Genomic DNA, 25,808 nt, shown 5'->3' with positions numbered 1-25,808 from the left:
TTTAGAAACAAATGACTAAAAGCCTAACATACCACACTATTGAGCGCGCTCCATGTTCTCCAGGCAACAACCACTTTGTTGCTTCAAGGTTTACACGATGCAATGCAAACTATACAGTTCTTAATTTTTAAGATCAAAACTGTATTTTAGTGTTAAAAATTGGCCGTAAATTAACAGCAATTGCTTACAGTGTAATATAATATGTCAAACAAACATTTCCTATTGTGTCACTGCTCTTTGCCACAGCAGGAAGCAGGAGTGGTGTGGGTTAATTTATTATTTTGCTGCAGGGCAGATGTTAGCAAAACAGATGTCAAACAGATTTCTTTGTGATACATCCTCATTTTGGTCCCGCCTCATCATCTAAAGGTGCTTTGATACATAAATAACAAAAAGAAACAAACGAAAAATGCATATACATTTTCTTGTCAGTGATATCAAGCTGAGTAAAACATTTATAAAATCAACACCAGAAAAAACTTAGTGTACAAAAGTATAAACCAAAAAATACCTCTGATCACTGTTGATGCCATTTTAAAATGACGTGAACCTCTTACAAGCTAGGATTGTTCAGCATGAAGATGATGATGGTGGTAGTAAGCATTAGTTGGGTGGCATGTTTACGTCAAAATTTGAGCAGATAGATATGTCAGGCCCAAGATGGAAACAAGAACCTCACTTACAGTCAGAGAGAATCTTGCAATTGAAATGTTTGTGGTAATTTCATTTCTCTCCAAACTGGTACTGGGTACTGGTTGACGAGATTGTCCTTTCCAGAGCAGCTGAAGGGCTTATAGGCGATGCCACTTGTAACGTCTCGCAGGGACGGAACAACTGAAGCCTGACTACAAATGATGTGGTTTCCTGCTCATGGGGAAACACCATGATGGATGTGTGAATGTGCTTTTCTGTTTTCCAGTTCAGAGTAAATTCTGTAGCTTAGCTTGTGTGTTGCATGACAGCAGTTCCCACATCAAACATTTAAGGACCTGCCGGTATGTAGATACAACTGATAATCTCGTGAAATTATCTTTGGCAAAGTCATGTTGAAAATGGTGGGGATTATTGCACCTATTGTGGTAAAGGGTATAAGGTACAACACCGGGCCTAAGCCTATAATGGAACACTAGTTTTCTCTTATTGTTGGTCACAAAAAATGTTTGAAACGTGTAGAGCTGAACAGGTTGAATAGAGCAGTCAGATGAAGCCTCCATTGTCTTTTAAAATTTAAAAGTTGAGTGGTGTCTTTCCCGAAAGTGGGTGTGGTTTCGTAACAATAACAAAGGACACGCCCACAGCTGCACAGAGAAGAGAAAAGCTTATTTTCATGATTTTGAAGCCTCATTTTATACATTTCGAGTTTTTTGTTTTAAGTATCAAAATGTGGCCTGGTGGTTAGAAACAAATTCCTCTGTTGTATTACAATCTTAAAATACAGACATACTGTATTGTATGTTATTGCTTTACTGGGGCTTTTAGTCTTTTCCCCCTTCAATATGATTCACTCTCCCAGCTTTGGTTTGCACATCTTAAAAAGCCGAAAGACAAAGCAGCATAGAAGACATGAATAGTAGGAAAATGATAACTTTATTTCAATATAAATCACTTATCCACTTGGCAGTTTTATAATATATTATTAATACATTTATAATCCACACCAATCCTTGGCATTCATTGTTAATCATATGTATCATACTAAACGACAGTGAAAACACATAATTTAACATTTTGCTTGTGGCCTGTTCTAAAATGTGTTTCTGTAACTTGAAGTGTGATGTGAGAATGTGTGCCCATCTGAGTTTGAGTCACTGATGTTGTAGGTGGGGGAGTCACATGTTGTAACCTTGGTCTGTGAATGTCAAATCCTGATTACAGTCATAGTGCAACTATACGGACTACTAACATGAACCCACAAGAGGTCCTTTATCTGATTCTGAGCATGTGCATACACTACATCAGGGTTTACTGTAACAAAACAGCCCATTCTGTACACAGAGCTAGGTAAAGACTCACTATTTGCGTTGGATATTTTAAGTCAGACATCTAAAGGTGAAGTCAGAAATTATTTCACAGAATTGAGTGATGAACTAGACATAAAACACTGAGGTATTATTGTTCACAGAGACGTCCAAAAACAGCCAAAAGGAAAATGGTTTTGCCTGTGATTTTGGTCAGACTTTGTGAAAGTAATGTGGTTTTAAGTGTGAAGGAAGTACATGCAGAGATCGAAACTCTGGACCACAAAGCAAAAACATAACAAAACCTTTGAGATGTATACTCATTCCTCAACGTTGGGATGTTTGGATTGCAGTAGAGAGAACCTGTGCTGTATGTAGGGCATGGGAACCTGAGTCCTCCCCCCTCTCCAAAACCTGCATGCAGGCCACAAAGGCAGTTTTTCTTCCCATTTGTAAGGTCACTAGTTTCAGGTAAAAAAGGAACAGGTATAGTTTCCTTACAAGTTATGGGATGAGTGTGTATTTTGCAGAGACCTCATCACTCTGAGCGTTGATGGACCTTAAGGCTCAAGCTGCTCTCTGATGGTAAGACTCAAACTGGTGACCTTTTTTTTTTTTTTTTTTTTGGCTTTACAGTATTTTATAAAAAGCTAAGTTTACAGACACACCCTCATTAAAAAACAAATATAAGTCAAGTGCATTTCCTTCATATAAAACTGCAGGGTTAAACCTACATTGAAATATACAGTATTTACACAGTACAATATAACAAAAAATAACAGATATAAGAAACCAATAAACATAGATAGGCACACCAAACGACCCTGTCTTCTGGACAACTGGAAACCATTGCAGAGCAAAAAAGCGTGTTTGAAAAGCACACGTTTGATTTCTAATGCTAACAAGCATTATAAATGTTTGAAAAATATGGCTTGAAATTACTTTAGAAAAGTGTAGATCATAGTGGACAGAAGTTAAATATTTAATCTACAACAAGTACATTTCTGTTAGATAGCAATCTACAGACGTTTTTTTGTGAGCTTTCTTGTCAGTTTGACAAAGGAATAATCTGATACTTTTAAATGATTTTTAAAGGTGGTTAAACTACATAAGAAATTGATGTTTGTCAGTGCCTTCAAATAGACATATTGCAGCCCATAAATAAACAATCTGTGATAGCGGTTTGTTTATTACAGCACCAGACCTCTGGTGCCCTGAAACCATGAACTTGGGTCTATATTAGACTAACCATAGTTTTCCTGACAATTCACTTAGTCACTTCTGCTTACCTGAATGTCCCCTCTGAGGATCAATTAATGGTAATCTGATCTTATCAAGTACTGAAGGTCATAGTTTTGGGTCAAATTGTGCATAGTTTATGATTGTCCTGAGTTCCACTGCAGAGTTTAAAGTGAAGCAATCACAAAGTCAACTGTTACCTGTTTAAATACAATACGCGTTCATTCATACACTCATCCTTTTGAAATATGAGCGTGTGCCTTTGGGGGCCATTCTTCCTGTGCACCTGTGCTAGTACTTCCTGTCTCAGTCGCCCTCCGCTCCCCTCATCACCCCCACCCTCAAACCGCATCCTACACACTGTCACTATATCACCAGTAGAAGAAGAGAAACACATCATGCCACAGTCACAGAAAAGTGCAACACATAGGTGTGCAAGTGAAGACAACAGGGTCTTCCCCATCTCTACCCCTCAGTTTCATGTACAGTGCACACTGCTGCAGGCACAAAGTGTGATCAAGGGACAGGGGTTCACATTCATGCACTCCTGAGTGTGTGTGTGTGTGTGTGTGTGTGTGTGTGTGTGTGTGTGTGTGTTAATGCATGCTACTACTCCTGAATGTGTTGTAGAGGTCTCTGAGCAAGATAGTCAATAGCTGAAGATGTGTTCTGCTCCTGGATGTGATCAAATGCCCGCAGGAAGTGGCCATTGTTCTGTTGGTAATAGTACACCAATTTTTTTGCAAACACTGGCTCCACCTAAAAAGGAAATTTGGTTTACATGTGAAATATGTTCAGGTTAGCTATTTGTACTTGAAAGAAACAGAGTAATACCTATAGACAAAGAATCAAAAAAAAAAAAAAAAGTAGGTTTAATTTAATTTAACTGGTTGGTAGTAAACTGTAATACTTAATTTGATTTAATATTTTTCTCCCCCCAAAAAAATGTTTAAAATTTGAATTTTGTAAATCAAATCTTTCATATTTATTTTTTTATAACTTTATTTGCCAAAATACCAAAATAGCATAAACCACTGTCACAATGTTTTTTTTAAAAGCCATAAAGGCCAATTGGTCAAACACAGGACTTTCTCTGTTCAAACCCTGAGAACCCAAATGTCGATGATAACTCAAGCTTTGATACTGTCTTAAACTACACTAATAAGTTTGGGTACTTTAACATATGATGGTATGTGTTACGGTTGTCAAATGGACTGATGTTGAAGCACCAAAACCACTTTGTTAGGTTGAGGTAAATAGGTTATTTTGACACGGGTCAGCATGTTCACTTGAAGTTAAAGAGTATCCTGACAGGAAACCCTAAAGCGAACATTGTGGCAAACAAGTTGAGGACAATCATTGCACATCAACTACCGGAGGCAAAAACAATTGGCACCACACTATGCAACCAAAGGTTGAAGTGCTAAGATAATTTAGTGGAGAACAAAATATATTGCAAGTCAAAGAGTTGTTTCCTTCTGAGAAATCTTGCCACTGATTTCTACTTTATTATGTATGATTATAGCAGGTAATCGTTCAAGCTAGCTCAAAACAGGGTGTGTTCCAACTTAGCTTCAGCAAAACTACTAAAGGTAACACATTTGGGGTGCCAGGAAGCCTAGTAGTTATGTTTGAAAAGGGGTTTTAGACAGAATTACAAATGGATAGTTTGAAATATGCAAGTGAACAAAAAGTCTTTAGAGCAAATGTGTAGTCTAATTTTTGCAGCGGTCTCTATTTAAAAAAAATAAACATTTGCATCCATACGTATTCTTAAGTGATAAATGTTATGATTTATGATGTTATGATGATATGATTAAAATTACTTGATAATATAATATAAAAAAAAGCTTCAAATGGCTGACATAAGTTTTACCTGTGCTGTGATCATCTTCCTTGGGCGCTGTGGATCAGGGTACTCGTCTCCAAAACACAGCACCACCTGATGTCTCGGTAAATGCCGGCCGTTATGAACAAAATCCTGAAGCTCTGAAAGAAGAAGAAGAGAGACGAAAAATGAGATGTGTTTTACATGAAAAAAACAAGATGGGTGCTACTAATCACACCATTCAAATTGTCATGTTGAAAATTTATATTTAAGAAGCGTTTAAGAATACATGTTCCAAAATCTTTCCTATTCAAAACCACTTTTTGGGACAAATCTGCTGCACTGGTGGAAAACTCTTGTTGAAATAACAGAAAAAAACACCACCTTGTCATTCAGTGGTGGACCACAGGAGGTGGGCGGGGACTCTACGCCACATTGGACCCCTAGTGAGAATGTTACTGGCTTCTTAAAAGGGACTTACCAAACAGAAGCACATACAGCTAGGCCTTTAGTATTGATCGTCAACAACATCATATCTATTATCAACACAACCACAACGTTATCATCCTGTGAACATCTGAAGCAGAGCAGTTAGAAGTGCAAACTTCTTATTAATAGCCAGATTGGTTACATTAGACAAGCAGCATCTAAAGTTCTATTCACTGAGATGGACAGGAAACCAAGTGAGACAGTCTGCAGCAAGCAGCGACCTTTACAGGTATTACGCTTTCATTACATTACACTGCAACCCGTGTATACAAACCTGCACTGACTGCTCTGTGGGATTTAAGGTATTAAACCACTGCTCAATCTTTGGTCTAAAATAAAAACGTTCAGTCGAATAAACTCGTATAAAGGACAATAACTTCATAAATAACTGAACTACTTTTATTAAATACAGTTTAAAGCCCTGTGTTCTTATTATCATCCATTTTTGCGATACTTTCAGCCTTCTCCATTTAACAGCAGAATGTAGTCCTCGTTTCTACTCTGAATTGATCAGACAGCCCTATTTAATTTGCAGATTAACACTGAAACAAAATAATATATGATATAGCCTTTTTCGAAAATATTATGCCTACAAAACTGTTCCAAAAATGCATGGTTTTAGGTGCAGGTAGCCAAGTGGTTCATTTATGCGCCCCATGTAAGGAGGCTATAATCCTCCAAGCTCCTGAGTTTGAATCCAACCTGTGGCTATTCCTCGCATTCCACCCTCTTCGATGTCTGACTCCATCCACCCTAAGTCTTTTTAAGAATGGAAGGTGTGCTGTACAGATACTAAAAGAGATTTGATCACTACTTTTGTGCTGGTTTGACAGAACAGAACACATAAGTACTTACCAATAAGAAATTGTTGAGTGTCCAACAGTTTGACCGGCTGCTCCTTCTCCAGCTTGTTGGGTTTATCTGAATATGGAGCCAGAGGTCCTTCCCAGTACACACGACCCTGGCAGAGTCGTTTGCCATATAACCCATCAGGCGTCATCCAAAGCAGCAAACCCTTCTCCAGGACATTAGGGAGCTTCTCAGCACCCTGCCGGTGAGACTCAGGGTACGGGAATGGAAAAAGGATGACCTCTGCCCCACTGTGAAACTTGTCCTCCGGGCATGGCGATGAAGAGGAGGAAGAAGATGGAGAAGAGGACGAAGAAGAGGTGATTCGACAACCTTCTGGGCTGGTGGTGGTGACCTCCTTCACCAAAGACTCTCTGTAGTAAAGGGACACGTGCAGGCTGAAATCTACAAGAAAGAGACAAGTGTTAAACAGATGTATTCTTGCTGGAAAATTAATTTGCTGTAACTTTGCTCTGTTATAAATGTAAGCCCCTTTTCACTGTCTTTCTTTAATCTATCATCTATTTGTGTTCTGTAGACTCTGTATCACAGCTCTGAATTTAGAATGGGGAAGTAAGCCTGTTTGTATTTTCTTATCTATGAATGCAACATAAGTATATTCAAAATACAAGTATGTGAGTGAACCTCTGAGTGTGTCTGACGAGTAATGAGCCAGAGAGGATTCTTGATACCTGTGACAGCACTGTTGTGGTCCGCTGTGTACATGGGCAGTTGAGACTCTGAAAAGTAGGTGTGGAATGAGAGCTGAAAACCTACATGAAATAAAATCAACAAATACTGGTCAGAGAGAAGAGCACTGAATATGAAAGGTCATTACATTTGTTTTGTTTTTTTAAAGGTCTGGAAATGTCCTTTTTTTAAATGTTATCTGAACAAACACAAGTTTAAGAACGTGTGAAATGTTCATGTCATACAGCAAGTCAAGTCAGTGGTGATTTATGTAGCACATTTAAAAGAACCTAAAGCACTGTAAAGGCCTAATATCAGTAAACTGGTGGAGTCAATCAAACGATTTAGTGGGTGTTGGGTGTCTGTGGCAGAGCTGTAAGTAAAATAAAAAACCTTATGGCCAGAGAAAACAGCAATTAAAAGACAGATGACAGAATTACATGATGAATCACCTCATCTTTTAATTTTCACTTTCCTTTTGAATTCAACATATATTCACGCACACCTGTCTATTTTTTCAAATGACACAAAAGATGTCACAGCGAAGTGTCTGTGTTTGGAACTTGATGCAATTATTTTTAAAAATGTGTAAAAACTGAACAAACCGAACCTTTTCATTAATGAGAACAACAAAGCTATAATAATAACAATGACAAATGTACACAAATCGTATGATCTTGACCTGCTCTTAATGTCGTATCCATGACGTGCGTGTGGCCACATCTTACCATTCTCTGTGTGAGGCCCAGGCCAGGCCCTGCCAAACGCTGATGGGTAGTGGCTTTGACCAAACTGCACCTCTGAATGTGGCCCCGGATGTTGTGTTTGAGGAAGAGGCTGTTGTTCTGGTGGCGAGTAATCCCTCCAGTCTCTTCTCTCCTGAGAAAACATAAATCCAGGTCCCTGAGAGAGGGTAACAAGGACGATCACTCAAGAGAAATTTGACATTAAATGCAAGACTTAAACACTGACTAACATTGCAGATAGATTTCTTTGCTATAGGTTCAATGCATGCAGCACACACAGTATCAATCTTCTGACCTGGTTGTGTAGAGATGTGTATGCAGGGATATAACCATGTGCGTTCACATGTGAGGTTGTCTCCTCCACACTGCTCATCTTCATCCCTGGAGGTAAAACCAAGAAAGCAGGATCACAAAAAAATGTACAAGCACAGAGAGTAAATGTGAGTAGCAATATTCTTTGAACCTCACTAGCCTAATACATTTTAGCAGGTTCACACAACGAACATGTGTTTTCACACTTTTCACATCTTTCTATTTTAATGTGTGTTATGCAGAGAGTGTGCAACGTTAAACCTGTTCATTTCGAGAGTAAACCGTTAGCCAGGGTAGCTTGAACTGCTCTAGTGTGACAAAAGCTGTTGTTGTTGCTTGATGGCAGAGACTTAGTTATGCAAGGCTGGAGGTCGTCTCGTTGAGTTATGTGCACCCTTGCACTTAGTAACCGAAGCCCTCTTAAAAAAGCACAGCAGCCTTTTTGGTACATGCTTTGGCTTCCTTTGTACTTCCTGCTTCATCAGAATCAGCAGCAGTGGTGCATGTGCGTGTGAAAAAAACATTGCCAAGAGGCTATAAACAATGTGAGATGTAGCAGTGTATTGTTCATGCAAATTAGGCACTGCTGTGGCACACCTTTGGATGTTTAACTTATTATAAAAGTTTGGACCATATAAAATGTTTTTTTTTTTTTTACAAATAACAGTGTACATCTTGCATTGTATATGGGCGGTTGAATAGTTTTTAGACCATAAACTGCATTTTTGATGGATAATTTCACAATCTTACCTTTCTTAGCTTCCTCTGGAATGACTCTGTAGACTTTGTAGGGCTCTGAGATGTCCAGTTGACTTCTTCCCACTAACTCGTCAAAGTCATTGCTTTTATTAAGAGCACAGCGTAGTCTAGTTTTCCATGTAGGGGGGTCCGGCTTGTCGATTCCTTCCTTATGTTTTCCCTTAAACAATGCCCATGCCTGTAACATAATTGAAAAGATTTAATCATACTTCTTCTTGAGGCATGCCATTTTAAAAGTGAAGGCTCTGAAGAGTTAATAAGAGTGCATTTAAAATGACTACTGATCTGACCTTGAATAGTGCAGCATCCTCGTCTCTGTTGTAGTCTTGTTTCCCTGCATGTTTCCACGGAATCCTGAAGATGGATTTTTCATCGTTCTCCCAAACGAGGCCGGGATATCTCCCGCTGTCGATCTGATCAATCAGCCACTGCCTCAGTTTGCCATTGCCGCAGCTGACCGACAGGCCACCACTCTCATCCAAGTTCATCTGTGCACAAAGAATCATGATGAAGCAGGTGAGAATGGAAGACTCTTGGTTGTAATAAGTATAAATATATCAGTTAATTAAAATATTTATGATGTTTTGCAATTGTTATACTTTTATTTTATAATTGCCCTTCTTGTGGTAAGTCTGCTCCACATGCGTTTTCATACATGCAACCCCACACTGTATCTTTAAAATGAGGCTATCTAAAGTCTTTTTAGTTTCAGACACTTTTGGTAGGCCTACTTCTCATTTACAATTCTAATGTTTTGGGGAGAGGTCTTATTGACTGTTTATTACTGTAATTGTATAAAAACTCCCTCTACACGAATCAATAAAAAAACATGAGTCAATTTGGCAGCAATGTACGGTAAAGAAAAAGAGCAATATGTCAATTTAGATTTAAACCTGACCAAAACAGCCAAACAGAAACTGAATATTAAAGGGAATAAAACAAATCTAGGCTACCAAATTGACGTCAACTTGAGATTCCACCTGTCAGTGCTGACACACACACTTCAGTGTTGTTAATAATTTCTCATGTTGAACACACAAAGTCTCATCGTAAAGGAGCTGCAGCCACTTACCTTTAAACTCTCTTTGCTCCTCGGCTGAAATCTGCTTAGCTCTCGCTGTCCTTTTTCTTAAACGTTATCACATCTTGATGTGTGATAGGGAGGAGGGGCCTGTGGGGCTTCACGCTGCTTTTCAGAGGTTCAAAAGGGAGATGCGCAGCAATGGGGCGCACATTTCTGTGAAACTGGACGCCTACACGGAGCTGCGGTGGGGAATCCCTCTCGTGTCACCCGGAGCAGACACCGAGCTGAGTGGAGTGGAACAATTGTGTGCACACAAAACCGAGCAGAAAATATCGACACTCATCCCCACATGTTTTTTGTTTTTCTGAAGTCTGTGAATTCACCTCATTTTCCGTTTTCAGGTCAAACGCTGACAAAAACCTGTTACGCCGAATTTTGATTTTCACGGTAGAAGATATTAGGACGAAAAGCTTATTAAAAGGCGCGTGGCTCATTTATTAAAGCGTCTATTCCAGGTAATTGTGTGCATTACTGCCCCCTAGTGTCTGTGTCCGTGTGTGCCATTATCAGTACTTTGAATTCTATTTAGTTTATAATCTTTAAAAGTAATTGTTGATTTTGATCTTTATTGTGCCTTACAGTCTACAGCAGTGGTTCTCAAAGTGGAGTCCCAGGACCTCCAGGGGTCCGCGGACCATAGCTTGGGGGTATAAAAAAATGTGAATTGCACCAATAAAATCACACAGTCAACATATCAGCTCTGATATGATCTTGACATGTTTGTCACTTCATAGTCACGATAAAAAAAAAAAAGAAGTATAAATGTAGCCTCATTCTATTGTGGCAAAGAATTCCATTGCACATGAATACATTCATATGTGCTTATCAACAATACCATAATGAGGGGGTCCTTGGAAAAAATTCTCATCTGAAAGGGGTCCATGATCTAAAAAAGTTTGAGAACCCCTGATCTACAAAGACCACTAAAAAGAAAAGAGTGTGAAAAGAACATGATTCTGTGGTTGTGATGCCACCATGCATGACCTCGCTTGCACATTCGACAAACAGGAAAAGAACCAGGAAACAGAGACATAAACACATCACAGAATGTATCTTATCACCTCCAATATGACAGCCCACCAACTGACAGGCTCACCCAACACTTAACTTTTCTCCTTTTATTTCAAAATTTTACATTTTCATGACACCATACAAAACAGTCTGTTTGCAACATTTATAATTTAGAAAACAAAAACAAAAAACATCATGCAAAGCTAAACTTGAAGAAAAAAAAAAGTGCTGTACAAGTAATGGTCTCTTCCAGTGGTAGTGTCTGTGATATGTAAATGATCATTTCAGCAGTGATAAACATCCTGCTAGTAGTTCATTCCAGTGCACAGTAGACTTCCAGAGAGGTCCGATGTACTAGAGATCACATGGAGGGGTACTTTCAAGGCTGGACGGTAAAATATCTGATTAAAAGAGTGGATCAGATATCTCCTGGTGGGGTAGATGGCTGTTTTTTCACCTCCTTACCATTGACTTTAGACGCCCTTGCAAGCAAGTCCTGGACATCAGCCTCATCATTGAAGGGGTTATCCTTATATTCTATCTGAAGCCATTGTCTGAACTACAGGAAGAAAAAAAACATCTTCTTATGACATTGCAACTAATTCTAAAAAAACCCAAAAAACACTGATAGTTTACTCTCTTATTCCCTGTTTATTCAGTTAAAAAATATACATTTCCTATCTCTGGTACACAAGCTACTAATACTCAGTTTCCAGGGCTTACCTCATCTGCTTGATTCGCCTCAAACTCCTGCAGCTGCCGCTGAAAGCCCAGGTTGGGTCCGGCACAGGGCCGAGCCACCCTGACTGCTGCGAGTGCCTCCTGCCAGCCCAGTCCTGTCACTGTCATGATGTAAGCCACCACCAGGGTGACACTGCGCGACACACCAGCCAAACTGGAAGAAGAGAAGGATAGACAAAGATATTTGACACTATTTAACTTCAGGAGAACTCTTTTGAGTGTGCTGCAAGGTGCAAAGTCCTTTTCATTTTGAATAGGTATGAAGAAGAAATAAGAAAATACATTTCAGTAGGGTAATCCAGGATTGTGCTTGAGACATATAAACAGGGAATAACACAGCTGGTTTGATTCTGTATCACAAAGCGGTGAAGACAGAATAAAATATAACAATTATTTGGTAAAATGAGGAAACTAAGGTGTAGAAACTGATTAGATATACATTTAACAGTTACAAACAGAATAGTATAAGAATTAAAAACCTAATTATTCAAATCTTATGTTTAGTAGAGAGCCGTTTGGCAATGCAAATTGGATACTGTAAAAAGCCTCTTGATCCAATGTGCTTCTGAGAAGACCCTCTGTCTACCCAAATATAACTCCCCCCTGTGAACATATGGTCAGCTACCATGCAGCAAACACACAATGTGCCTCTACTGTGATACTGTACTCCGTTTTGGGAAGTTCAAGAATAGGCTTCTTGCTTATCATTTAATCTCCTCTGTGCAGCGGTAACACATGGCTTCACTCGACGGCATGGTACATGACCTCATTCGTAGCTCTAGATATAGAACCCAACAAGATAGATGGAGGTACTTTAGCTAGTTCAGCCACTAGAGTTGCTTATCTTGGTTAATAGAGCATGAGTGAAGCTTGGATCCGGCATTGTTAAAAATATACAGGCTTTGTTTCTCTCACCAGTGAACCAGGCAGCCTTCTCCCTTCAGGCGGGACTCATGCATGAACATTATACTTTGTTTAAAGTACTGGGTCCTGTGGGAGACAAACAGAAATTATAATTGGCTAGGATCATATTAAACTATAATGAGCACTTTAAAAAATCTGCTCTTATGTTGTCCTCAAACTCACACACATTTAAAGACGGACTGTTTACATCCGTGCACGTCTGGTTTTTTTTGTTTTTTTTGTTGCACATGCAGAGCGCAGATAGTTTTAACCCTGAAATGTACCATCCTGGATGGAGCAGGATAAGGGTGTGTTTATCTCAGGTTTTAGAGAGAGTCGGAGTCATGTTTCACAGAACAGGTTCCCAACACCTCACACTGTGACATAAGAACTGTGAGGCAACCGGGCCAGAGAGAGAGAGAGAGAGAGAGAGGGAGAGAGGGAGAGAGAGTGACAGGGGCGTTAGTGTGCATTTGTGTGTGTAAATTAGGAGGTAGAGGGGTGGGTATAAATAGAGGCACAGCACCTACCGTCATGCTTAAACTGCAAACTGATCAGCTGAGTTGCCTTCTCAGCACAGAAGCCGTCTGAAATGGGAATTTAGTCTCGGAATTTTTTCAGATGTTTATTTGATCAGGGTATCATTCTGTGACACTTGAACCAAATTTTGGATCTTTCATCCCCAGACTGCATGCTGCAGTGCACAACCCCTGCATGTGTCTATGCACACTACAGACAAAAGAGCTGCATGTGACTGTGATCTATTCTAACAATGAGATCACAACGAAACGCTGTTAACGCATATCATTTACACGTTAGCTTGGAGAAAATGAACTTAATACTCCCACACAGTGCAGCCTCAAATGGATGAGGATCTCTCTCTGTCTCTCGGCCTCAGCCTTTTATTATTGCTTGTGTGTGTGTGTGTGTGTGTGTGCGTGTGTGTGCGTGTATTGCTGCACATTTTTGGTACGTACAGGTTTTGTGTGGGCAGGTCAGCTGCTGAAATGCACAGATAGGTCATCTCCTGGGGGACAAAGAATACTAGTTACCTTACAGCAGCAGCCACTTCCTCTATGCAACAAACACAAATCGATTAACAGCAGGTGGTAGATTGATTCATGTGTGTGTTGCTAAAGGCAAATACAAGCTGTGCTACTGTGTGGAGGAATAAGGCAATCAAAAGCTGATTTATAGACACATTCATATTTTACATTACAAAGTTGAGAACAACAGCTGCTTTTGTATGGGCAGAGAAACGTAACATCCATAAGAATACCTAGATAATATAATAATGAAGCCCGATTGCACAGTCCACATTGACCAAGCAGGAACAACCGCCTACTCTCAAACCCACACAAGAACACAATTCAGGACACTGACCAAACCAACTGTTGTTGACTGGCATTCTTCAGGATTCTCCAACTATCACGAGTGTGAAACTTCTCTAGTTGTTGTAACTCACTGACAACTGAGAAATGTTTGCTCAGTCAGGAGGCAGCCTGATGGAACCTCATCCTGCACGACCTGACAGACCGGTTTGTGGTCTGTTCAGATTCGTGAGAAATGTATCCTGACAGGCCAAGAGGGTCTCAAAAAAATCTGATCCATTCATCATTACTTGCTTGACCACTTTGTGTAGAGCTTTAATGAGAAGCGTAAGACAACTTAATACAAATGTCATATAGCAAGGAGAGTGTCTTACCTGGAGAATTGGAGCGGCACTGTCATGAATGGACAGGATGTGTGTGATGTTGTTTCTGGCTAACTGTTCTCTGTCTCTTGCATCTAGAGTAAGCACATACCACAGGCATACACTTTCATGGCCACTATAGAATTAAAATTGATAAAAAATTGCACAAAGACAAACCTTTGAAATTTCCCAGATACAAGTCAGGCAGGACCTATGAAGACAGAATTAGAGGTTGAAGCAGACAGAGCATCAGATGCTCAGACAAATCAGTTAAGATTTACACAACAGCCTGAAGTTATATGAAGTTATTTGCCTAATGAGATATTCTAATCAATAATAATAATAATAATATTCTCATCAATACGGTTTAATTTCACAGTAAAACCACAAAAGTTAACAAGTTATGTGTGTAATTATTTTAAACAAAATAATCAGATAAATAATTTAGGTAGCTTAATCATTTTTTTTCTTCTGGGCTTACACAACTTTACTTTTGCTAATTCTGGCAAAGGCTGTATGAATATTGATAAGCACCACCATCTCCTTAACTTCACTCAAAATGCCCAAGACCACGTTCGTACGTCAACTCAATAGTCGCGTGCAGCGGACAGAAATCCTACCTTATTGACTCCATTACCCATGCTGAAAACCCGCAGGAAGGACAATGGAGAAAAGAAATGTTCCCTCGATGTTTCAAAACGCGTATGAAGCGGACTCACGGCTTCCCGAACCCACTATAGGAGTGCAAATGCTGCTGCTCCACGTCCAAGCAAACCGAGCACCGCTGGCCGAGCTCCCCGCTTTGAATGCTGGGAAATGTAGTTTCTTCAATAAAGCGAGTGGACTTCATGGTGAATTATATTAGTTTTTGCGGAGGCAGGCCCTTTGTAAAACCAACACCGTCATTCTTGTTCTAAATTAATCCGAATACTACTTATGTATTTTCCCATTGGAAAAAATACTTAACTCTTAGATAAAGTTCACAAATACAACATACAGGTGCAAAATTAGCAAACCTCAGTGTAGATATGAGCATGTGTTTACCAATTTACCAACTTGGAGTGAGATCGAATACAAATACTTCAAAATTCTTTTTTTCTACGGTTTAAATAGAGCCTATAATTTCTTTGCATTCATCAAATAGGCAACAATCAAAATGATGTTGTTGAAAATAACAGTTGTGCAAATTGGACAGAATATAATATATTACTTTATTGATCTCTAGAGAGGAAATGCAGGCGTTGCAGCAGCAGTACAGGAATAAACAAAAAATAATAATAAAATAGTAACATTTTGAAAAATAGTAGAGAAGATACAGAATATGGGGTGAACTCAACAGGACAATGTAGAAATTATGTGCAGTGGTTGGCAGATTAAAGTGACCAGTGGTGATTTAAAATATAATAATACATAGGTAACATTATTATTATTAGTTATAGTATTATTATAAGTATGGCAAACATGTCAAATGGGGAAAAAATGGGATAAGGCTTTTGCTGCATTCAATCATTGTTTCATTAACCTCTGTGTGCCTTTGAATTGCCCCCCGGGAGTGATAACGTTTTTTTTAATTGAAATTAATTGATTACCACACCAAAGTACAACACAATCTAAATGGATTGTGACAATGTTTAAGTGTAACCTTGCGTCTTTATATAATGATCAGAGGTGGAGAAACAGATCCAGGAGTGCGTGCCTTTCAAGCAAAAGGTCATCCAGACACCACCCTCCCCCAGGGGAAGAGCCAGTCAGCAGCAACCTGACAGATAAGGTAAGACAACTTACACAAATGGATGTTATAGTGTTGTGGTTGCAGAGGTATTCACTTTAAAGTTCTTCACTGATTCTCATCACATGTCAACAGGAAATAATGCTGCTACCGAGGCCCCACATATCAGCATTTTTACACCACAGATACAACAGTTAGTTCAACTTCCTGGTAATCTGTTGTACTCGGAACAGGGAGTAACCTCCAGATTCAATGTCATTCATTTATCACAGACATTTTCCAAATAACCTGAATATTACAGACAATGATCTTTAATGATAAGAAATGGAGGAAATGCAAACCGCTTTTATGTGGCTTTTGTGTGCGAAAGGAGGAATTTATAATGTGGCTGTTGACAAATAGGCTGCTCAAAATACATCGTAAAGCTCCCACGCAGTCACTGACTACAGTTCAGGTGGTTTCCCATTCTAGTTTCAAACCAATTCTTGTTTTATCAATGAACTTTTTTAACTTATGCATTTTGCTTCCAAAATAACACAGTTATTATTATAAGTGTTTGGTCTCAAAGTAGAGTTTGTAGCTGAAATTGTGAAATAAATGCATCTATAATTGTGTTACAATATCATAACTCATCTCAAATTGCCAAACTCACTCCAACTAGCCTACAAAATAAAGTTCACTGGGCTGCAATAAATAATTTAACCACTAGGTGTCGACAATGCTCTACAACTTGATTTATAGCGGTCCCATTTCAGGTGATTGTTTTTAAATCTAAAACCCCTATTTAACAGAAACATGCAGACAGCAATATTATGCTGCTGTCCGTGTTTTTTTATGTAATACGTTTCAGACACAAAACATCTGAAGTTGCCATTTGACGGTTATCTGTAATCGACTTGTTAGGCTGTTTGTAGTTTTCATTTCCTAGTCTGGTTTCGCTTTTGAACGACAAAACGTCTTAGAAAATCCCGGAACTACAAACACAGTACTCTACTACGAGGATAGTACAAGACTTTCAGGTAACAGCTTTAAATACTCCAGATGAGTTTCCCAAACGGAATTGAATCAGGTGTTTCATGTAGTTTGTCGCTTGAAAGAGTCTGAAGGCTGAGTGAGTGAGTTGCATAAACTTTTTTCTAACTTGTGGATGTCAAGCTAGCTTACATCCTTAGCTTGCTGAAGTGTTATCGACGTTTGGAGCGTCTGTCTCTCTTAGTACATTAGTATTTGTTGTCGGTGTTTTTTGTTTTTTTTCCTGTCTTGCGTTAACGTGAGTGGTTGTGTACATTGTTTTCTTGTTTCTAAAGAGAGATGGCCACCGCGCCACAGTCTTTACTTCAAATGAGGTCGACTGATCTCATCAAAAAAGAACCTCTGGCGTATGGAGGCTTTGGAGACGTTTACCTGTGCTACCATGTAACCCTCGGACAGGTGGTGTTGAAGACTATATATACAGGCCCTCTTCGTAATGAGTAAGTAATGAGAACATCTGGTACTGTGTGGAGTATGCTGGGTATTTCCCCTAAATGCTAACTGGTGTCATGTGCCCCTTCTGGACTCTTTAACACAGGCTCCCAACACAAGCCAAACTGATGGGCTGTTTCTCCTTTCACTTCTCACATCTTGTGAAAATCACTTTAACAACATAGTTTTATGCTGACTGTAGAATTGGGCCGATGCAATGTTATTTACAAGCCGTGTGTGTGAGTCCATCTTCAGGCTGCTTGTTAGTGAAAGCATGATCTGATTTCTTGGTACTTCCTTTTAACTACTAGAGAGAAATGTTTGAAAAGAGGATGTTAGTCTGACAATCACTTCAAATCAAATCCATGAAAACATCTTCTCTCTGTCAGTACTTCTGTCTAATTCTTCTTCATTTGTGTTTCTATTGCAGGGTTAGCATGGTAATTAATGGGCTATATGTCATATAATATAACAAATACATCAAGTGTACCTAGCTGTTTGCTGATCCTCTCTAAACTCAAAGTCTGTGCTCATCTGCGTGGAACTTATTTTTATGGAACATGAGTGTATTCATTTCTTTGGCAAAGCTTGTCTGAATGATGGTTGCTAAATGTAGAAGTTGTTCAGAAAAGGTTGACGTTCATACTGGAGAAAAATGTGGATCAGTCTCATCATGGCTGATATCTACTAAACAAGTAGTTTGGTAGATTTCCTCAGTCCGTCTCTCAGTCAGCTACATGATGCAAATAGTGCCCATTTGTAGGACATTTCTAAAAGAAAAAAAAAATTATATATATATATGTTGCTTTATTTTCCAGGGAAAGTAAAAAGTCACTGTTGGAGGAGGGGAGAATCTTGGCAAGCCTGAACCATGAGCGGGTGGTGAGGCTGCTGGGTGTGATCATGGAGGATAGAGACTGCTCGCTAGTGATGGAGCTCATCCCCAGAGGCAACCTGTTGGTCATGCTCCAGATGGTCAGCAACTTTAATATCTGTAGTTGACTTAAAAAGGGAGAGATTTCACATGGCAGTCTGTTTTCTCCGTTCCTTTGTAGCATATGATAACTTATATTATAATAATTACACATAAATAACCTCATTTTCAGGTCACTGTGCCAGTATCCATCAAGGGCAGAATCATCTTAGAGATTTTGGAGGCGATGGTCTACCTCACAGAGAGACATGTTGTACACAAGGACATCAAGCCAGAAAACATTTTAGTGGACAAGGATTTTCACATCAAGGTATACAGCCAACTAATGCCAGTGACACATTTATCATTCTGACATCATTCATGCATGTAAGCGCAGTGTTTTATCCTCCGTGTCTCTAGATTGCAGACCTGGGCCTGGCCATCTGCCAGACATGGAGCAAGCTCACCAGGGAGGAGTCTCGCAGGAAGAGTCGTATGGGGCTGTCAGCTGCAGCGAGAGGGGCCGGCACACTGAGCTACATGGCCCCCGAACACCTGGAGAGCATACACACACCATCCACTGAGAAGTCTGATGTTTACAGCTTTGCTATTGTAGTTTGGGTCATCCTCACAGGAGATGAGCCATATGCAAGTGAGTGCCAGAAGTCCAAATAACCTGACACATTTTGTCCATACATTTTTTTTTAAACCCTTGAGGAGCTTTTTGTTTTTAAACAACCACTGCCTGGTTAAGCATCTAATAGGCTTGTTTATAAGTTAAAAGAGGTTATGGTACATAACTTTGTCTTAATGCAGATATCCAAATGAAGTGTCTTTTCTCATTCCAGATGCCAGGAGTGAAGACCAAATGAGCCAGTGTGTCCGAAAGGGGGACCGACCAGCAGAGGGCGATATTCCAGACGACACGCCTGCAGAGATAATAGAGCTCATGAAGAGGTGCTGGTATCACAATCCAACGCAACGTCCAACATTCAAAGGTGCGCCCGTTATAATGTTTGTTTGTAGGCTACCTTCCGTTGTGGAAAAGTGACACAGATTTACTAAATGTTCTGTGATTTGTGCCAGGCTGCAGGGTTTTACTTTTGCTGTCAGCTGTGTTAACTTTCTTACTTGAACTTCGAGTGAAGACGTTTGCCCCCTCGGGGGTTTTATCGCGTGCACTCTTTGTGATCTTACACTTGTATATGTGTAATGACAATTAAAGTGGAATCTCACATCTCATCTTCTCATCCCCGTGTTCTTGTCATCGCAGAGGCCTACAACCTCTTCCTCCCTTTCTACATGGAAAAGCTTGAGCCCGATGTAGAGGAAGATTTACGAGGCCTGAGGGTAAAACAGATGTTTGATGTTGCAGTGGATGAGAAGTTAAAATGATGACAGAAAAAATGAGAGTCCTGACTATTTACCATCACTATTTACCGTTCAATTTGTATTCAGGATTCCTACGAAGGCCCTGATGATCTTATTGAGAAGATGAAATCTTTATCAATGACCTACGATTGTTTGTCAGCAGGTGAGTATTGATAGTGATCCTGACAGCCTTGATATTCTGTGCACATTTCATGACTTTTGAATGACTTCAAAGTTGTTAAAAACGTGAGTAGCTTTATTGCCTCTACTCATCTTTTTTTATTCTATTAGATTGCCCCGCTCCTTTGCTGAGTTCAGAGAGAGCTGTGCCCGTGCCAGTTGAAGCCAGTATCGAGGACCTGCATGGCAACCAGTATGAGCCGTGTGACGTTTCTATCCAGTCGGATGCAAAGGTAGATTGTGGCCCTTCGGCTCTGGAGGACAAACTGGATCGGGAGTTTCAGTACCACAAACATGGTAGCTATATGAGTGAGAACCAGCCTGATGCTGCCAACTGCCACCATCTAAACAACTCGAATCCTTTCCTGAATAGTCCCTTCAGTACTCCTGATCACGCCATAAGGCAACCGGAACAAGACAAACCCTCTTACGCATCCTCTGTCCATTCCTGGACCAAAGCTGAGCCGGTGCAGCCCACCAGCCATGAAGATGCTTTTTACAGCCCAACTCCTGGTGTCTGCGAGTCCATGAACTCTTCCATACCTGCCCCTTTATACCTGCCAATGTCTGCCAGCACCTCCTGTCTTCCACAGTTTAACCAGCAACACCCAAACTCCCACTATAACCGCCAGCAGTCCTGGCCGACTTACCCAGTATCTGATACGTCCGCTCCTGACGTCAACCCTGGGCGTCTTCTGACACCTTGCAAGAGTAACTCGCCACAAGATCAGGGTACGTTCAAACATGTTTTTTTTTTTTTTCTCAAAGCAGTGCTAAATGCGAAAGACGCCACTAGCAACCTCTCTCACCTCCGACTAAAAATCTAAAATGTTGTGTGTTTGCTCTTTATGCAGGATCTCTTTTCATCCAAAATGCCAGCGGGATCCAGATTGGGAGCAACAACACAATGAGCATCAGAGGTTACGACTCCACAAATAGTCTGTCGTCCCAAACTTCTAACGGCTCAGCGATCTCGCGTATCAAAGAAGGCATTCTGAAATACGGTAACTAACCTCCATTCTTTTTATGGAGTTGATACGATCGTATGTGTGTGTGCTTCGGTTGCTCATCGTTCCCTTCCGGGTTCCTTTTTCTTTTTCTGCCAAAAAAATCAGAAACTGAAAGACGGCCAGATTTATTTGATGTGTTAGCTAAAACAGCAGACACACTGTGTGGATTCTGGAGGTCGGACATTTTAATTTACATCATTAAAATGTTGAAAGGCCAGTATAAATGCACTAATTGCTGAGAGCTCAAATAAATATTGCAACGATTATCATGAGTTCAAAAGTTCAGCGCAACTCTTTGAACCCAAATTTCCCTCAGGGATCAATCAAGTATTTCAAAAATTCTTACCAGTCCAATTTGAGCTGAACAACATCTCATCAGATTTGAAGTAGTTGCCCTCATAGATGTGTCTCTTGCCCCTTTCAGAGGACCACGCTGTGACCGAGGAGCACCTCGATCTGCTCAGGGAAAACATCGGGAACAGGTGGAAGCGCTGCGGGCGGCGGCTCGGTCTGACCGCGGTGGAAATAGAGACCATTGAGCACGACTGTTACCGCGACGGTCTGCCAGAGATGGTGCACCAGATGCTGGATCGTTGGAAGATGAAGGAGGGAAGCATCGGCTGCACAATTGGAAAGCTTTGTCGAGCTGTGGACGGATCCATAAAGGTAGACATCATCCAGAAGATATTGGACACCTGCGGTCATTCGCCCTAAAAATCATAAACTTTGGCAGATCTGTCATTCCTTCTAAGTGACTTCCTGCTCATGATTGTTGTATTTTGGTTCAACTAAAACCAAACGGAGAACTTATTTTGGCTTGGAATTGTCGTGTATACAGCCAAAAAATGTTTAATGTGTTGGAAAAGCTGGAGCCCCAAAGATGTATCAATCAGTATGTTTAATCAGTTTACGGCTATACACAGTTTTGAAACGTTTCTTTCTGAAACAGTGCTTGTGATTATGATTTTAAAATATGTGTCATCAAGACGTTTCTTCAAATACGCTCAATATGGTCTTCACATCACGCAGAGAAGCGTCACATCACTGGTGCACACTGAAATGGCCGGGAGGAGGTGGTTGGTAGTTTGTCATCGAGAGCCAACGTAAAAACAAAGAAGTGATTTGTTTGAATCGTTCCTGTTACAAAACTCTCTTTCAGTCTCTTTGTTGATAATCGGTGAATGTCATGTCTCTAAAATGTATATCAATCTTAAAACTCCAGTCAGTGCCTTAAAAAAAATACTCATGGAAAACTCAACAGCTCAGCCAAGTCAGTCTTTGTTGGAAGACACTCGAGGTGAGTCGTGTGAGCCACAAAGAGTGCTGTAAAAAAATATATATATAAATTGAAAACGGTACACGCGTTGTAAACTTCTGCACTTAAGCAAGACATTTATTTTCTTGCTTTGATACAAATCGTCAATAAATGTAAATTTGTAAAGATCGCCTTTTCACAACACTGAATAACTTTTCAGTAGAGCAGTAGATATTTACGGTTTGTGTGACGGCCATTCTAATCGTCGTTTGATTGTAAATTACTTTAAAGAAGTTATGGCCCAGATTCAGTCAGTGTATGTGTGTCATAGTCTGGGATGGTTTGAATACAAACAGCCATCGAGTGAATTAGACGTGGACTGTAACTCAGTCATATCCAGGGACACATAATGTGTGATAAACTTTATCAAAGGGAGTGTGAACACAAGAGGTGTTGAAACTGTAATTGTAAACACGGGGTGGGGTCGGTGCTGGGGAGGGTCTTACTATGTGAGAACTGTGTGTCCACTAGAGGAAGTTTTAAGTGTTGAACTCCTGTTTCTAAAGATTACTCCTAAAATGCATGAATGACTTCTAAGTAATAGAAGGTGATTGTCTTCAAACTGATGAAATGATGCACTGTACTTTATCGCGTATACAGTTTTTTGAATCAGCTCCAGAGACGGCCTCGTCCTTGACTTGTGTTCATGTTTTGTTTTTTTTAAAACTGACGTGCAGCATCATGAAAACCTGTTTTTCACTCTTCCAAATAAACTGTTTGTACAGACGGTATGTTTTATGAACTCTGGAGTAAAGGTGTTTTTTATGCTTTGAATCACTTGAGCTGTAATTGTTTCTTGTTCAGCTGATTCTTTCTGATTTTGTCCCACGACATTCATTACAGTTAAATGCTGAAAGCACGACAACAAGTAGACAGCTGTTTCTGACTACACTACACTATACACACACACACTTTTTCTTCTTTAATGTTGACATTGAAAAAACAGGTTTTGAATCAAATCAACATTGTTGTGCATTACATATGTATACACACATATAATGCAAATCAAACTGGTAATGTTGTCGTATTTGAATTGGTGAGTTTGATAATTCCTCAGACAAACCAATGAAATGTAATCCCTCCATGCTGTTAACCACGATTGATAAGATGCTTCCATACAAATGTGGGCAGGCTTTCTCCTTTTGAAACAAAATTATTTACATCCATTTCACATTTACAGACGCTAATAAAAAGGCGCCCTGATTATTGATAGATCTTATAATTAGCTTGTGTTGCATGATAAGAACAATAGCAGGAAAAGCAAATCAATGTTTTAAGGGGAATACAAAGTGACTGTACGAGACAAGCTGATAACAACTCTTTGTGATAATGCATCTCCAAACCACAGCTTAAGCTTTTCAAAGAGAGATTTGGTCCTGAGTGATTGATTAAAATCCATTCAAGTCATGTTTACTTCGCACAACGGATTAACACAGCACAACAGTGCGAGACATAAACATTACGCCTGTGAATCTACTTTCACCTGCGTAATTCCACCTATTTATTTTCTCCCCTCTCCCTTTTGAAGTTAATCATGTCAAATAAAGAAATATTCAGTTTTCATCATAATCATATTACACTGTACATTACAAAAAAACGGGTTGACATTTTCAGATAAGACTGTGCTGTTGTGTCGACGGTTTACTGACGTAGCACCATAAAATAGATTCCTGTATTGAGTAAAAAATACTCGGGTAAGGAAAGGGTTAAGAGTTTGTGATGGGGAGAAACTCTGCAGGAGGTACAGAGCGTCCGAGGCGGTGTGAAGGTGTGAGGAACATGATGTCCATTGTTGTGTTTGTGTAGGTCATTCCAGATGTGTTTGTTCAACACCTTATTTGCCTCTATGAAGGTTTATTCTCTGATGGGCCCACTGCCCAACAGAACTGTAGTATTGCTTAATATGTAAATGATGTCATCTGAAACTTGACTATAACATGACTATAATAAACCTCCTATAAAACATCCACTCATGAACATTTCTGGACAGTCTGACTCACTTTCTGAAGTGGCTCTTTCACACGCTAATTTTCATGAATTGAATCAACTTGGTCATTTTTTCGGATTATATCATTTAAATCTGTCAACCATCTAATCGAGTAATTCTTCATTTAGATTGCTCAAACTGTAATACACAGGCTACACATGTGCTGTATGTGTCTGACATTTACAAGTCAAGCTAATGTCTCCTTTCTAGCCTACTGGAAGTCTATTTAAACGGAAAGGACGTGTGAGTTCTGCTGCTGTGTTGTCGTATGACCACGGCCCAATATATATGAAGAGAATCCACAGTCTGCTTCACGAGTTCATCATTGAACATTGACCACAGAAACAACCCCCACCTAACAACAAGTCTCTCAAAGTAGGAGATTTTCCCCGTCTCCGACTGAAGGAGGAAGCGTCTGAGGGCAGGAAATGATGTCAAAAGGATGCTGCGGTAGTCAGTGTCAAAGCAGTAGAGTTGAATTAGATTGGTTACTGTTGTCAACATTTGCAACCAATCGCCCTTCCAATTCGATCTTTGTTTAACTTACAGCTCGACTCTCACACCAGCTCAAATGAAGCACGGTGGGTGACGGAGAAAACAGACACATAGCTGGAATGCTAACATTTTGAATAAAGTGACTTCCAAAACAACATCATCACTTCTGCCAGAACGTGACCTACAAAAACATGTTCGGAGATATTATGTAAACAGAAACTAAACACTTGTTTTCACAGTTGTGAAACATGAACCTGAACTTTTCTAGAAAATCCAGGACTGTGCCAGTTTCCTTGATATTGCATAATGCACTCACTCATCAGCTCACCCCGACTTCATGTGCAAGATTTACTAGGGGGCTGGCAAAAGAAAGTCCGGGCAAAGTCGAAGTGAAAAAATTCTGCTGTTTGTGTTCACACATGCCTGTAGTTTTCTGCACTTTCATGCAAGTGTGAAAGCACTATAAAGCCATTTTCAAAGCTTAACATTTTGAGACTATTTCAGGCAGACTGACCCTGAAATCCATCTGCTCTGGTTATTCACAATTTCACCTCACAGTGGAAGACTAACCCTGAGGCAAGGTATTGTGTTAAAGGAACAAGGCAGACGAGGCCACAGAGTCAGCTTTAAGACATTAATAATAATATTTGCCATATATCAATGCTATGTGTAGTTGAAATAACAACAAAAGAGTGGAGGAGTACATACTGGCAGACAGAAAACATGATGCAGTTGCGTAATTAGGTGCACTGAGATCGCAATGTAAATGTCACTTGGATACAGTCTACGGTGTTCCATAGATAGCGAGAAACAAAATCCCTCCAATCTCACTCGCTCGACAAGAGTTCTCCTGATTATATCCTTGCGCATTTTCACATCTCGGACTCCATGTGGAAAAAGAAAACACTACAGGAGCTGGCAGGAGAAACTTCAGATGAAGTGAAAAATGTGTCCGTTTGTGTTCCCACATGAAGCTCACCCCGAAAACTTCAGGAGTTTTTCAGGAATTTTGTGCAAGCGTGAACAAGGCTTAAGAGAGAAA

The 25,808-nt window shown here is 39.9% G+C and overlaps 3 protein-coding genes across 5 annotated transcripts; 1 reads left to right on the top strand and 2 right to left on the bottom strand.

The window, feature by feature from the left end:
- Positions 1–1,574: 1,574 nt before the first annotated feature.
- Positions 1,575–10,061, bottom strand: irf4a (interferon regulatory factor 4a). Of its 2 annotated transcripts, none has more exons than XM_079348196.1 (9): positions 9,943–10,061; positions 9,161–9,358; positions 8,862–9,048; positions 8,095–8,180; positions 7,782–7,956; positions 7,056–7,136; positions 6,370–6,768; positions 5,074–5,186; positions 1,575–3,956 (listed from the first exon to the last, which is right to left on the bottom strand). In XM_079348196.1, the coding sequence occupies exons 2-9, from the start codon at positions 9,356–9,358 to the stop codon at positions 3,807–3,809; spliced, it is 1,389 nt and encodes a 462-aa protein (XP_079204322.1). In that variant the 5' UTR covers positions 9,943–10,061; the 3' UTR covers positions 1,575–3,806. The 2 variants fall into 2 exon arrangements, with proteins under 2 accessions (XP_079204322.1, XP_079204323.1); XM_079348197.1 differs by having other exon boundaries at positions 7,782–7,932.
- Positions 10,062–11,057: 996 nt separating this feature from the next.
- dusp22b (dual specificity phosphatase 22b) lies at positions 11,058–15,118 on the bottom strand. 2 transcript variants are annotated; one of them, XM_079347899.1, is made up of 8 exons: positions 14,923–15,118; positions 14,480–14,513; positions 14,315–14,397; positions 13,587–13,636; positions 12,622–12,696; positions 11,689–11,860; positions 11,431–11,524; positions 11,058–11,350 (listed from the first exon to the last, which is right to left on the bottom strand). In XM_079347899.1, the coding sequence occupies exons 1-8, from the start codon at positions 14,941–14,943 to the stop codon at positions 11,271–11,273; spliced, it is 609 nt and encodes a 202-aa protein (XP_079204025.1). In that variant the 5' UTR covers positions 14,944–15,118; the 3' UTR covers positions 11,058–11,270. The 2 variants fall into 2 exon arrangements, with proteins under 2 accessions (XP_079204025.1, XP_079204026.1); XM_079347900.1 differs by having other exon boundaries at positions 13,587–13,633.
- A 1,513-nt stretch (positions 15,119–16,631) lies between these two features.
- On the top strand, positions 16,632–23,026 carry ripk1l (receptor (TNFRSF)-interacting serine-threonine kinase 1, like). The gene is made up of 11 exons (XM_079348266.1): positions 16,632–17,050; positions 17,339–17,503; positions 18,314–18,470; positions 18,602–18,739; positions 18,829–19,060; positions 19,257–19,406; positions 19,682–19,758; positions 19,867–19,942; positions 20,071–20,691; positions 20,814–20,963; positions 21,394–23,026. The coding sequence occupies exons 2-11, from the start codon at positions 17,343–17,345 to the stop codon at positions 21,681–21,683; spliced, it is 2,052 nt and encodes a 683-aa protein (XP_079204392.1). The 5' UTR covers positions 16,632–17,050; positions 17,339–17,342; the 3' UTR covers positions 21,684–23,026.
- Positions 23,027–25,808: the final 2,782 nt, after the last annotated feature.

The sequence above is a fragment of the Symphodus melops genome, assembly GCF_947650265.1.
Source record: "Symphodus melops genome assembly, chromosome: 7".
Classification (NCBI taxonomy): domain Eukaryota; kingdom Metazoa; phylum Chordata; class Actinopteri; order Labriformes; family Labridae; genus Symphodus; species Symphodus melops.
This window is presented reverse-complemented; position numbering and strand designations above follow the sequence as displayed.